The sequence below is a fragment of the Dipodomys merriami genome, unplaced genomic scaffold, assembly GCF_024711535.1.
Source record: "Dipodomys merriami isolate MVZ:Mamm:240054 unplaced genomic scaffold, mDipMer1.0.p SCAF_50, whole genome shotgun sequence".
NCBI lineage: Eukaryota > Metazoa > Chordata > Mammalia > Rodentia > Heteromyidae > Dipodomys > Dipodomys merriami.
This window is the reverse complement of record NW_027206069.1, coordinates 3,517,501-3,531,248: the sequence shown is the minus strand read 5'-3', so window position 1 is coordinate 3,531,248 and position 13,748 is coordinate 3,517,501. Positions and strand designations below refer to the sequence as shown.

The 13,748-nt window shown below is 48.8% G+C and overlaps 1 protein-coding gene across 7 annotated transcripts in view; it reads left to right on the top strand.

Moving 5' to 3' along the window:
* The window catches only part of Wdr25 (WD repeat domain 25), a 129,381-nt gene that overhangs the window by 96,096 nt on the left and 19,537 nt on the right, over positions 1–13,748 (top strand). For 6 of the 7 annotated variants that reach the window (XM_069997569.1, XM_069997572.1, XM_069997571.1 and 3 more), the window contains exons 4-5: positions 2,415–2,545; positions 4,759–4,866. In XM_069997569.1, the coding sequence (XP_069853670.1) occupies positions 2,415–2,545; positions 4,759–4,866 (239 nt within the window). The remainder of the gene's footprint in view (positions 1–2,414; positions 2,546–4,758; positions 4,867–13,748) is intronic. The other variant, XM_069997570.1, reaches the window with a different exon arrangement.

Genomic DNA, 13,748 nt, shown 5'->3' with positions numbered 1-13,748 from the left:
TCAGACTTCTGTGTCGTTGGTGGGAAGGGTGGGGAATGTGTCTGCATCCAGGGCACAGGCTGGGGGAGCCTGGGCTGGGTCACGCAGGTAAATGGACCTACAGTGAGACCACTTCCAAAACACTGGGTCATAAAAACGCCCCTGCTTTTTAAGCAAACGAAAGAGTATTCACTTCTGTTATAGTTATTAAAAATGTAATAATTCATATGGTTTTTAATGATTTCAAGGAGTCAGTTGATGCCCTTAGTAAATGGCATATTAAAGTATATCTTAAAATATGGGTTATTTTATCCTTGTCCCACCCTTTAAGTTGTTCTATTTTGGTATTTAAAAATGTTCATAGGCTGGAAACAGGGGTAGAGTGTTTGCCTAACGTGCATGAAGCCCTGGGTTCAATTCCTCAGTACCACATACACAGAAAAAGCTGGATGTGGCGCTCTGAGAGTAGTAGCTAGTAGTAGCTAGTCTTGAGCAGAAAAAGCTCAGGGACAGTGCCCAAGCCCTGAGTTCAGTCCCCAGGACTGGCAGGAAAAAAAAAAAAGTTCAAAACTGGGTGCCAGGGGCGGGAAGTTGGCTCAGTGGTAGAGCACTTGCCTTGCATGCCTGAGGCCCTGGGTTCAATTCCTCAGCACCACATAAGCAAAAAGAAAAAAGCTGGAAGTGGCGCTGTGGCTCAAGTGGTAGAGCACTAGCCTTGAGCTGAAGAGCTGAGGGACAGCGCCCAGGCCCAGAGTTCAGGCCCCTCGACCGAACCCAAAAAACAAAACAAAACAAAAAACTGGGTGCCAGTGGCTCATGCCTATAACCCTAGCTATTTAGGTGGCCAAAATCTGACGGTCATGGTTCGAAGCCATCCTGGGCAAGAAAGTCTGTGAGACTTGAATAGCAAGAAACATAAGTGAAGATGTAGTTTAAGTGGCAGAGCACCATCCTCGAGTAGAAAAAGCTAAGTGAGGGCACCCTGTCCTGAGTTCAAGTCCCAGTACTGGCACAAAAATGTTCATAATATACTGGCACGCTGGCACATTCTATAGCTTACAAACCAATATGCTCGTGTCAGTGATGTGTGCTCAAGTGTTTTCCCGCAGTCACACAGGTTGGAGGCTGTGGCTCCAGGCTGTCGCGTGTGTGGCGTCTGCTGTGACTCTTGTGAACGCTGATGGATGACTTTCATTTCTTTACTGGGTGAGCTGGCCAGTCACTGAGCTCAGGATGTGGAGGTCACAGCACACAGAGCAAGGCGACCTTTGGGGATGGCCTTCTGTATCAAATGAGCAAATACTGCTTCCTGAGGCCCAGAAGGGCCATGGCGCCTGAGAGCTCATGGGTTTCATTGGCCACCAGCTTCCTGTGTCTCTACACTGCCACTGCCACCGCCGTAGCTGACAGCAGCCACAGTTTTCCTTGCATCGTCTAAGGGAAGCTTCCCCCCTCTGCCCCATTGCTGGCTGGTGTGGCCATGCCAGGTGCCATGCCTGGTTTGCAAGCCTTGTCCCTGGGGAGCACATCTGGCAGCACTGTGTGAGAACACCTCTTCCTGCGGTTGGACCAGTTTCTGGACGCAGGCTCAAGCACAGTCAATGCCGGGGGACTCGGTGGCAGGCTTGGGTAGCAAGGTGATACTGTCTTTGATTTACCCTGCAGGAGCAACAATCACACAATTATAGTGACAGCACCATTTCCACACCAGCATGGGTACACTCTCAGACATTTTCTACAGCACCCACGAGGACTTGAGAACCGTTTCTGATGGATTTGGCGATGACCAGAACTGTTTCGAGTCCTGTAGAGCCATTGAGAATCTCAGTGGTCCAGGCCCCGTGTCCAGTCTCTCGTCGGGGCTGCTCCGAGAGTCATTGTCACCATCCACACTATCAGGCTTCCTCACCTCTGTTAAAAACCCTTTACCCATTATTCTAAGAGCTTGCTTGCAAGATGGCTGGCCCTGAAAAATAGCTCCTGGGAGCCAGTCTGCGTTTTGCCTTTAGACCTGCAGATAAGTAGTCTCTGTATTAAGTGTGCAGCCTGGGAGGCACATTTTAATCCTTGAGCACTGGCGTTCCCAGCTGGGAAGTGGGCTTGGAGGGGGGGAGTCCTTGTGTGATTAAATGAGGTACTATAATGTGGACTGCTTACAGAGCACATACCAAGAGGCATTCAGTGGCCCAGACACCTGGCGTGGCCCCCAGAGAGGGGAAATCCAGCTAGTCCCTGTTGGGCTGGTCAAACCATGAAGATGAATGTTACCATCACCCCTATTGTGTTTCCACAGTTTCTATCACTCGGTATGGGGCCCGGGTAAGCAGTGTCCCCTGGCTGTGCACTCTATGCAAGGTGACACTTTACCTTTTAAGATACTTATTTGATTATCTAAATACCTTCTAATCTTCTCCTCTTCTCTTCTTGTATTGTAGGAACCCAGTTATTTAGTGGTCGCAGTGACTTTAGAATCACTACCTTGAAATTTCATCCAAAAGACCCCAACATTTTTTTATGTGGAGGCTTCAGCTCCGAAATCAAAGCTTGGGATATAAGAACCAGCAAGGTAACGTCCTTCTCCCTGGCTGGCCTGTCCCCCAGACCAGCAAGGTGGTGCCCTTGTGCCGGGGCACAGTCCTTGGCAGTTTGAGCAGCAGGGGATGGGTTAACACTTGTACGGAGGACCACTTTCTATTTAATATTTAATCAGTGCTAAGCATAGTTTTTAGCTGTTTTGGAAGAACATTCTCAAGTCATTAGGCTATTAAGACGTTATAATGTTTGATGGGGCATATTACTAAAGATATTTGTTGAACACCTACTGCCTGCAGAAGCTTCCAGATGATGTAAATAATTCATGTGTGCAGCAACTCTGGTGCATGGGGTTGCTCTGTGTGCACATGTGTGCATGCCCGCATGTGCCCCTACACCCTGAGGGTATAGAGGGGTGTGCAGGGGAGGGGGCTCCTCATGGACAAGCTGTTCCCTCCAGAGCTTCAAAACCAGCTGGGATCTCCCCTCACCCTCTGCTGCGTCCTGCAGCTCCCGCTGCCTTCCCCACGCAGTACATGGCAACTCCTCATAGCTGGTCAGGCTCAAAACATGATCAGTAATCCTGCCCAGCCCTTCCTGTCCCACCCCACAGCTTAGCAAATCCTCTTCCCCCCTCCTGTCCCATGTCCCCTGCCATAGCTCTGGCCTAAGCTTCCGTTGTCTCTCTTGCTGGGATGGTAGTTTTCCTCTTCAGTCTTTTTCCTTTACCCTTTACAATCTTCCTCAACAAAGCAGCCAAGTGATCTGACTTGGATGTGTCAGTAAGACTTTCTGGTTCCTGTCTCAGTCACAGTAAAAGCCAGTGGCCCTGCAGTGGTCCACAAGGCCTAAGTGATCTCCCTTCAGCCCCAGTAGACTATTTGCCTTTCCTAGAACACACCTGCACGTCCCTGCGTCAGGGCCCTTGCACTGGTCCTGCTTCTGCCTGGAATGCTCTTTTCCCAGTTTTCTGTGCAGAACCCATGCCGTCCCTCCTATAGGACTTCGCTCTTATGCTGCCTCTCACCTCACCTTTCCCAGCCACCGCCCCTGGCATACACCAGTGACAGCCACTTTTATCATCATTTGGCACGCTGTGGGATTTTCCGTGTTCATTTATTTGCCCTACTCCTTCCACTCAACTGTGGGCTCCCAGAAATGAGAGTTTTTGTCTGTGTGTTGCAGTAGCTGACACTCACAAATCATGAGTGAAGGAGGAAGATCCATGCAGAGAGTGCAGATTGGGGAACCATTGATGCCCTGGGCTTGGCCAAGCCCGGGCTCTGGGCGGCGGATGGGCCTGAGCTTGGGTTAGGGTGGGAGCCATGGGAGGCAGAGCTGAGGACAGGCTTTATGGTGGTGTTAGTGGCCCAGAGGTGATGGAGAGGCAGAGATGCAGGTGAGTGAGACACGAGGAGGGGGAACAGACTGCCTGCCTCTGGGGGCTGCACTCCAGCAGGTGGTTTTGGGGCTTTGAGAAGCACTGCCCAAGGCTGAAGGAGAAAGCCTCATGACTCCTGCCATAGCTCCCGTGTTGAAACTGATTAGAGAAATGTCAGACAGTGTCTCCATCATCTGGGACCTGCAGTGCCAGAAGGTTCCACTTTGAGGGCATCTTGGCTGGATCCTGGTCAGGTGGAGCCTTCACACAGGCTCTGCTGAACAGAGGCAGTTCCACAGGGTCAGCTGGGGAGGATGAGGCCCAGCCTAGGGTCTGGATTCCAGATCTGCCATCATGGTTGGGGTGGCCTCTTTGGAAAGGTCCCCTGCAGGTGTGTAAGGGCTGTAAGCTTCTCAGGAGGATCTAAGAGCAGAGGCCTTGCTTTAAAGACAGTGGGGAGTTTTGTCCATGGTAAAGTCTTGCTTAAGGCATTTGTAAGTGGCAGCATAGAACCATACTCAAATCACCTCAGTTTTCTGTTGCAAAAGAACCTTTTACAAAAATATTTGGAAAAGAGAGAAAAGCTACTCAATAAGCCAGTGGACTCTAGGAAAAAAAATTTTTTTTAACGCTGGAAGTTTATATTTAGGACATAAATAAATGATAAAGGGAAGTTCATGTTTGAGTGTGTTGAGCGAATCAGAAACACCTCATCCTTGAACTGATCGCCCAGCTGTCCTGACAGCCCGTACCCCTAAAGGTTTCGCTCCGTGTTTTAAGCCCCGAAGACCTCACATATAAGAAATTACTCACCCTGGACGCCATCTGATTTAAGAGTTTGTTAAAAATATCAGATTTTCTCCTAGGGCAGACACCAGCTGACAAGCTCTGCAAGTGCTGTGGAGAAGCAATTAGAAGCAGATGTTGCTGTGCCTGCTATTGGCATGTTTGCCAGTCTCTCCCAAGCTAATAATGTGGGTAAAGGGATCCACGCAGTATTTGTTTTTACTTCCTTTTTACCAACAGTCCTCCCCCGCTGGGTCATGGGGTGTAGTTGGGGCGGGGGGGGGGGGGGTGGCGGGGGGGGGGGAGTTGTTGTTCTGTTTGCATCAGGCAGGCTCTCGGGGAACCACACTTCCTCCTGACTGTGCTATCCAGGATGGACTCTCCCCAAAGCCCAGGGAGGGAAGGCCCAGGCTGCCTCCCTCCAGGGCTCCTGTTAGCCAGAGAGCCGCTGGGCTCTGAGGTGTGCAGAGCTCTGTCCATGGTGCTGAAGCTCCAGTGTAGGCCTAAGCAGCTGGCCTTTTCCAACTATCCTGTCAGAAGCCACAGTGGCACCACACACAGAGGCAGGACACAGACCTCAGCTTGCAATCGAGGCAAGCTTCTCCCTGTGACCACTGTGGAGGAATCTTAGTTATAAAAGCACTACATAATCATGTGACAGAACTGGGAAATTCAGGGAAAGAAAGGAGGGGTAGTTCAGTCAGTAAACATTAGTGATGCTTTGATATTTTTCTTTCATGCTCTTTCCTCTGGAGGATTTTGTTCTCTCTCTCTCTCTTTCTCTCTCTCTCTCTCTGCAAAAACACTGTTAAGTTCTATTTTTGTACATGATTTTGAGTTTTGCTTTTCACATAGGTTATAAGTGTTCTGCTTGTTATTACAAACTTTTGTAAAATTGTCAGTGATAGTCCCTTCTGATTTGCCCTCTGCCTCAGCTTCCGTACTCAGAATAGTGTGTGGCAGGTGCCTGATGGGTTTCTGTGGAGAGAAGGAATCAGCTGAATAAATGCTTTAACCTATTGAACCTTCTCCCTTTGTTGGGCATGTAGGATATTTTTTTTCCATTTAAAATGATTCTAGGTAAGCAGAGAGATCAGGGGACAGCAAATTGTAGCCCAGAGCTAAATCCAGCTTGTCACTTATTCTTATAGATAAAGTTTTATTGGAACACATCCGTATTCATTTATGTGCCATCTGTGGCTACTTTCCTATTATAGTGGCAAGAGTTAAGACCACATGGCCAGCAAAGCCTAAAATGCTTAGAACCTGGCTGGCCCTTGTCACCTTGCTGGGTGTCAGGAGTGATCCTCCGAGCTGGCTGACAAGGTGGGAACCCATTTACACCCACTGGTCCATATGGCTATGTAGCAACCGTATGATCAGAGAGTATCTTTTCCCAGTGGTGGAGGACTAGTCTTCCACTAGGAGTGTATTTGGCATTTCTCTTGGTATAAGCTGCAAGCAAACTACCACAGTTTATTATATATTCTATTCTAAGAAACATTTTTGTACATTTCACTTTTCTTACATTGGGGATGTACTTTGTTCTGCTCCAGTCTAAGAACTCAAGTTGCCCAGTCAAAATGAGCCAACATGCTGAAGGCAAGAGTAGGTTTCCATGGACAGGGCTAAGGGTCATGAGGCCACTGCTAGAGAATGCAGCAGAGACCAAGAAGCCTCTGGCTGGCATCTCAGGGCACAGGGTCTGATGAATAGTTGAAACTGGTAACTTTGAAGCTATATTTCAGACATTGGATTTTACGATTCCTTAAACTTAGCAAAATGATAAATGTTGGGATTCCAGACTTCTCCAGTCCAGCCCTATTCATTACAGCAAATGGGCTGTTTGGCTCCCCTTCCTTCTTTTCTTGGCTGATCTCTCTGCCTTGGTTGGATGATTGGACCACATCTCATCCCGCAAAGTGCCTGACTTCATTTCCAGCATTAGCAGATGTGTTCTGCATGAGCCAGCTAAGCTAAGCTGGTCCAGTGCTGCTGGTACTGCACTTCCTGACTCTACCTCCTTCCAGTAGCCTTCTCACACATGGCTGTATGTGATTTGACCTTCATGGAGCTGGGAGCTGGGCTTCCAGGACCAGTGGCCTGGGTTCATATCCTTTCTGTACTGCTCACTCAGCAAACAACTACAACAACAAAGGTAGGAGGCAACCATGCTCTAAGGCAGTCTTCCCAGTGGTAGAGCAGAGGTCATCCCTCTAACAGTGCTTTACCATGTGGAAGCATGTGTGGCGTCTCCTTAGTGTGCAGACTGTTTAGCAGTTCCAGAGATCCTACATTCCTAGCAGGAAGATGCAGTAGCAAGACGCAGTGGGCCATACTGTGAGAAGCTACAGCACAGAGATCTGCACATGGGAGCCCTTGCTCCTCACGTGGGCGCCTTGGCCTTCATTTCCACAGGCCTGCACCATCCAGGAATAGCGATCGCTCCTGACACCTCCTGCATGTGTTTGTCTATAGCTGCCTTGCTTGGGGACCTCTAAGTCCAGTCATCTCTGTTCCTGCATCTCACACTCGGTCCAAGCAGGTACTCAGGATACCTGGCATGAGCTGATGGGCATCTGTCCCCCCATTGTGATGGGGCCTGTAGGAGTCTCTGTCTGTCCCCTGCCATGGCTTCTGGGCCTGTGGCCATGCTAGGATCTCCACAGAGGGTGAGCCTATCTTCCAGTGGATGTGAAGCCCAGCTATAGTCTGCAGCTGGTCATCCAGAAGTGTGGCCTGGGGCAGGAGACCTGGGAGATCCAGGGAGGCATGGAGTGAGCCAGGGGCTGCCCTTCTCAGACAAGGCTGGGCTTTTGAGCTCCTGGCGTTTAGTGGATGACAGAGTGCTAGCCTGTTTCCTTTCTGGTCTGGCAGTGCCCCAGATCTGTGCCTGACATGGCATAGGAGCTGTGGAGTTGACAGAGAAGTCTGAACATGGACTTGACTCTCCAAGGGACCCCTTCCCCCCCCCCCCCAGCCCTGTGGGAAATGTCCTTGGCAGTCACCTTTAAGTGCACTGTAAGATCACTGTGTGATTTGAGCCAAAGGGATTAGACTAAGTAATAAAAGCAACTTCTAACTTGTATCATGAATCAGATTTGTTAAGGAAGCCGTATAAAGATTTAAATGTGCAGTTGCATGCTTAGCAAATCACCCTTTTGCAAGACTGAGCTGTGGAATGCCAGCTTCAGCACATTGCCCCTCAGAGAAGGCAAGGCTGAGCACTGGAAACTGGAGCACCTTGGGGGAAAAATAGGGCACGTGGCTCCGGGAGCCCAGGACGCTGGCCCAGTTCCTCTCCCTTTTTTGTGTATGGGGTTGACACTGGGCAGCGGGGGACTGAGGGTTCTTTTGATGCCTACCTCCCCCTCTACCCTGGAGAGAGACATCTGGGACATACCCAAACTTGCTCTATTCACGCCTGCGGGCTCTGGGTTGGTCTTCTGAAACTCCAGTTCCCACCTGCCTGGGATTCTCATAATCAGATCAGCTCTGACAGGCTGACTCACTTTTGTTCAGCAGGCCCTAGTGTCGCTTTGACACGAATCATCAATATTTCATGCTTGTTCTACATCCTTTCATTCTTTCTTCTTCTCCCCCCCCCCTTCCAAGTGTTTAAAGGGATATCTTGACTTCAGACTTTCTGAAGCTTTGTCCCAGATGCCCTGGGGGCAGGTGGCCTACCACCAGGTAGGCAGCTGGCTACAAGGACAGCAGCTGGCTGGTGCTGGGCCTGGGTGCACCCTCCATCCGCTGAAGCGGGAGGGTCCCCTAGATTGTGACTTCTCCACAAGTGTGGATTTGCTTTGGTTGCACCTAGCACAGTGTCAGGTACACAGCAGGTCCTGGGGGAGAAAAACTTGCAAGACTGACTAATAGCTCTAATCAAGACCAATGAAAAAAAATCTTAAGCAGTGAACCCACCCAGTTGAAGTGGAAGCTGAACCACAACTCATCAACTGCTCCTGACACCCTTAATGGGGTTGGGGGTGTCCTTCCCGGTGAAGGTTGTTCCCTGGGCGGCAGCGATGCTGACCTGTACTGAGTGACCCTGCCCCATCTGGGGGTGGTCACAGATTCTAGTGTACAGCCAGAAGGAGGGGACCACCATGTGGGTGTTCAGATGAGACCCCTACAGGTTTTTCAGGGTTTCTGTCCAGGTTGTAAGAGTACCTTTGTGGTGTTTCCCCCTCCCCTGGTAGCTGTCTGAAGGACATGCCCCACCCACTTGGTTCAGAGTGCCATCAGTTTCTGTGGCATTGTAGGCAGGTAGCTTATTGGCCCTAATGAGGTTTTGATTACACTCCATTTGTCACTTTCATCTGTTTTATATTAAAATGCCTTTTTATTTGGACTCTATGCTTTCTGCAGTTCTGACAGAGCTTTATTGCAAACCAAACTTTTTATGTAAATAGGACTAGGAAAGCAAAGGAGCCAGAGAGGAGGGCCGGGGAGGGGTACTCATGGGACATAGGGGCATTCCTTGTCTTCCCTTCCAGATGAAGGTGGAATGAAGCCCAGGGCTACCTCTTAAGTCCCTGCCAGCAGTCTGTGGGCACCAACACACACCCTGTGTGTTCAAGCTCATCTCCTAGCAGTCCTGAGTGAGCTACACCATTTGCACCCCTTATCCCCATAGGGGGTCTGGGTTCAGAAGGCTTCTGTCACAGTCCTTAATCATGCAGCAAGTAGGGAGTGGAGTAAAATTCTAGACCCAGGTGGTTTGGTGCCATAGCCCCTTGTAGGCCCTCTTGTTTACACGTATGAAGCTCTACTCTTTGACGGAAATGAAGACTTGCCATTGATAGCTTTGTCCTCTGTTCCTGGAGAGGCTCAGACAGGACACCCCTGATGTCTACCCCAGCCTGCCCCACTCTGCTCGGTACCTGCCGTCGCCACTGGCTATGGATAGGATAGTGATGGGCTCTGCTTCGGGGAACCATAGCCCTGAACCCTCAGGCTAGACAACATAGCTGTGAAGGTGGCCTGTTGGGTAGAGCAGGAATTGGATTCTGGAAGGACCTGCTCTTGGTGTAGGGGTGGATTGTCATGAACCCGTCTCATTCTAAATTCACCCCCCTCCCTATGATAGGAAATGCATCACATTCATTGATGTCAAAAACACTTTCTGGCCCCCACCATACAGAGGCATTGTCTTGGAGATGGGGGTCGCAGAATCCAGCTGCTCAGCCCATGCCTTCCTGGGACCCCAGTCTGTGGGAGGGGGTGCGGAAGCCCACCACTGGACTTCCCATGTCCGTTGGCTTCACCGCCTCCCCCGCTGTCTCACAGGTGGCTGCCGCACCCCTCCGTCTCTCTCAGGATGGCCCATCTTGCGAAGGAGTAGACAGTTGGTTCTCAGAATCTAGAACCTCAGAGACCTGCGCCAGCCTAGCCTTTATCTCTGCACTCCTTAACTTGGGGCTGGGTCAGAAGACTCCTGCAGCCAGTGGTGGGGGCCCCTGGCAGCCCAGACACAGATGGGTGCCCCGTGACTTTCATTATCACCTACAACGACTCACTTTTTCCTTGAATGTGCAGTAAGGGAGATCAGAAAATGTAAAAGCAGATTCTTAGGGCCCATGATGGTGGTGTGTATATGGTGTTTATATCATTCCAGTTTGCGACTCTTCTGTCATATATTCATGTCGCTGAACTAAGTAAGCTCTGTGCTACACTTAACACCTCTCTCCTTGAGGATTTTTGAAATTTAAAATATTGATTCACAATTCTTTTACTTGACAGTTTATTTTAGCTCTTCCATTGCTAATAGTGTCCAGAAAATCATGGGCTTGCTGCCCAATTTATTTTTTGTTTTGCTGTACTTTGTGCAGGTTGTTTCTCTCTCTTTCTCTCTCTCTCTCTCTCTCTCTCTCTCTCTCCCTCTCTCTCTCTCTCTCTCTCTCTCTCTCTCTCTCTCTCTCTCTCTCTCGCTCTCGCTCTCACTCTCTCATACTACAGTTTGAGCTCAGGGCTGTGTACTTGCAGGTGTTCTACCACTTGAGCCATGCCCTCTACCTTTTTTGCTTTCATTGTTTTTCAAGTAGGCGCTCTTCCCACCCAGAACTGGCGTGGATGGCAATTCTCCTATTTATGGTTCCTGCTCAGCTGAGACTATAGGCACATGCCATCACATGCAGCTTTTCATTGGCTAAGATGGGAAGGGGTCTCACAAACTTTTTTGCCCAAACTAGTCTTGAACTGAGATCCTCCTGATCTCAGCCTCCCAAGCGGCTAGGATTATGGGTATGAGTCACCATGGCTGGCTTCTCTTACATTCTGAAAGAAAAAAATTTTCAGGGTACAAAATTCTAGGTGGGTGGAAATTTTTCCTCCCCTTAGCACTTTGAATTTAGTGTTGATTCACTCTTCCCTTCCTTGCCTAGCTTCTGAGACATTGTATGCAATCTTTTTTGTTTGTTTGTTTGTTTTGTTTTTGCTCCTCTGTAGGTAAGGTGTTTTTCTCCCTGGCTGATGTCCAGATTTTATTTGACTTGATTTGGGGGAGAAAATTCTGTTATCATTGCTTTAGATATTCTGTTCCTTTCTCTCTTCACTCTCTTATTCTCATACCAGATGGATATAGCATATCTTTTGTAGTTGTCCTGTAGCTCTTGGACCTTCTGTTAAAATTTTTGGAGTTTTTCTATTGAGAAATCCTCAAGCGCAAAAATCCTTCCTCACTCGTGTCCAGTCTACTGGCCAGGCCATCAAAAGCATTCTCCAGGGCTGGGAAGGTGGCTCAGTGGTAGAGCGCTTGCCTTGCATGCTCAAGGCCCTGGGTTCGATTCCTCAGCACCACATAAGCAAAAAGAAAAAAGCCGGAAGTGGCGCTGTGGCTCAAGTGGTAGAGCGCTAGCCTTGAGCTGAAGAGCTGAGGGACAGCACCCAGGCCCAGAGTTCAGGCCCCACGACCGGACACAAAAAAAAAAAAAAAAAAAAAAAAAAGCATTCTCCATCTCTGTTTCAGTGTTTTTGACCTTGACCGTGTCTTTGATCCTTCTTGGAATTTCCCCATCTGCTTATGGTTATGTTTTTCTACTGACCTGGAGCCCTTATTAGCATGGTAGTCACAGTTGTTTTAAGTCCTTAGTCTGCCCCTACATCTCTCATATCTCATGATGGGTTGGACCTGATGCTTGCTCTGTCTCTTCAGAATATGTTTTGCCTTTTAGCATGCCTTGTGGTTCTTACTAGCCAGATCAGGCATGCATCTGAACAGAACTGTTATAGATAGGACTCTAGTAACGCAGCATAAGGCTGCGTGGAGGCATTCTGGCCTGTCTTTGTAAGCCTATGCCTCTGACGGAACTTCAACCGTGCATCTCAGTCCTCACTCCTTTAGATGGGGCAGTATATCCAGAGCGGATTGGATTGGGTATTGTCTTCCTCAAAGAGAAGGTTGGAGAGGTGGGGGCATGAGCCAGCTGAGATTGGAAATTGCCTTTCTCCAGGTCAGTAAGTCTGATACAACCCCAGCAGGTTGGGTCCTGGTTAGTTTCTCCTGAGCGAAGACCTCCTTCCATTCCAGGGTATTTCAAAGTACAGGCTGAGAATTCCTTCCCCCAAATGCTGGAGATCAGAAATGTTTTTGGGTTTCTGTCTTTCTGATTTGTGGCGTGTAGACATATGCAGAAGGAGAACATTTGAGATACCAAGTGTCAACGCATCATTCACGTATGCTTCATTCTGCCCCTAGGCACATGCCTGGAGGTAACTCGTGCAATGCTTTTGGCATGTCTGTGTCGTCACTGACATGTGACAGACATGTGCATCTATCAATCTGACCAGTTCTGCCACACCAGCCACTTGTCCTTGAGTCCACACACTGTTACAGGTTTGGGGGTGTTTGAATTTCAGGTTTTCTTAAATATGCAGTCCCTTTTCTCCTCTTCTCCCTGGTGACTGACCCAGGACCTGGCACACTCTAGGCAAGAGCTCTACCCCTGAGTTACATCCCAGATCTTTTCTTCTTCAGCTGGAAGCCCCAGGAGAATTTTCTCCTAGATGGCTGAAGGTAAAACTCTGGAACACCTGATGACTATGACTGAGCTTCCGAAGTTTTCCAGACTTGCCCACACTGGCCTTCTAGCAACGTGCCAGCCACAGTTTCCCTGAAACTGAAAAACAATTAACACCCTCCCCCTCTGCCCCCCCAACTATCAGCTAATCTGACCAAAGTGCCACACACCAGCCCCTGTTTGCCCTTTGACCTCACTTCTCTTACCGATCTAGGAAGAATGATTCTCTTTGCTCAGGTTTTCATTTAATGGGCTTTTTTTTTTTTTTTTTCCTTTCCGAGACAGGATCTACTGATGTAACCCAGGCCTCAAACTCACAGTCTTACATTAGCTTTCCAAATGCTGGGATCATAGGTGTGTGTCACCATCCCAGCCTACCTGTCTTTTTGACTATATCCATCTAGTGAGTACAAAGTGGTGTCTCATCTGATCTTTGAAGTTGAACATAGGACTGTTCAGATTAGATATTCCATCCTGAAGTGAGCTTTAAAGGGTTGCATGCTTCAGAGAATTCACTCATTACAACCGTTGTGAATTGTGTATGCGAAGACGTGTCCACAATATGCTCTTGTAATCCTTTCTACTAATTATTATCCCTGTATTTATAAAGGCCCCAGCTCCTCTATTACTTTCCTATCTTCTTCTCACTCTACCTTTTAAAATGAGTTGCCTCATTATTCTATTCCATACATTCATATAATGTACTTCAGTCATATTGACTTGCCTTTTTTGGGGTGCTGGTACTGGGGCAGCTTGAACTCAGGGCCTGGGCACTGTCCCTGAGCTTATTTACTCAAGGCTTTGCTTTCCACTTGAACCACAGCTATGCTCTGGCTTTCAACCACAATCTTCAAGTCTTAGCCTTTTGAGTAGCTGGGATTACAGCCACCAGAACCTGGCTAACTTCAAGTTGTTTAAGCAACGTCTGATTCTGCTTCAACTCATTTACTCATCAAGTAGTTGCCGAGTGCTTGCTGTATACGTACAACATCTCCCTAGCTTTCAGGACTAAAAGAGGCCACAGGCTCTTGCCAGGCTGTGGCCCA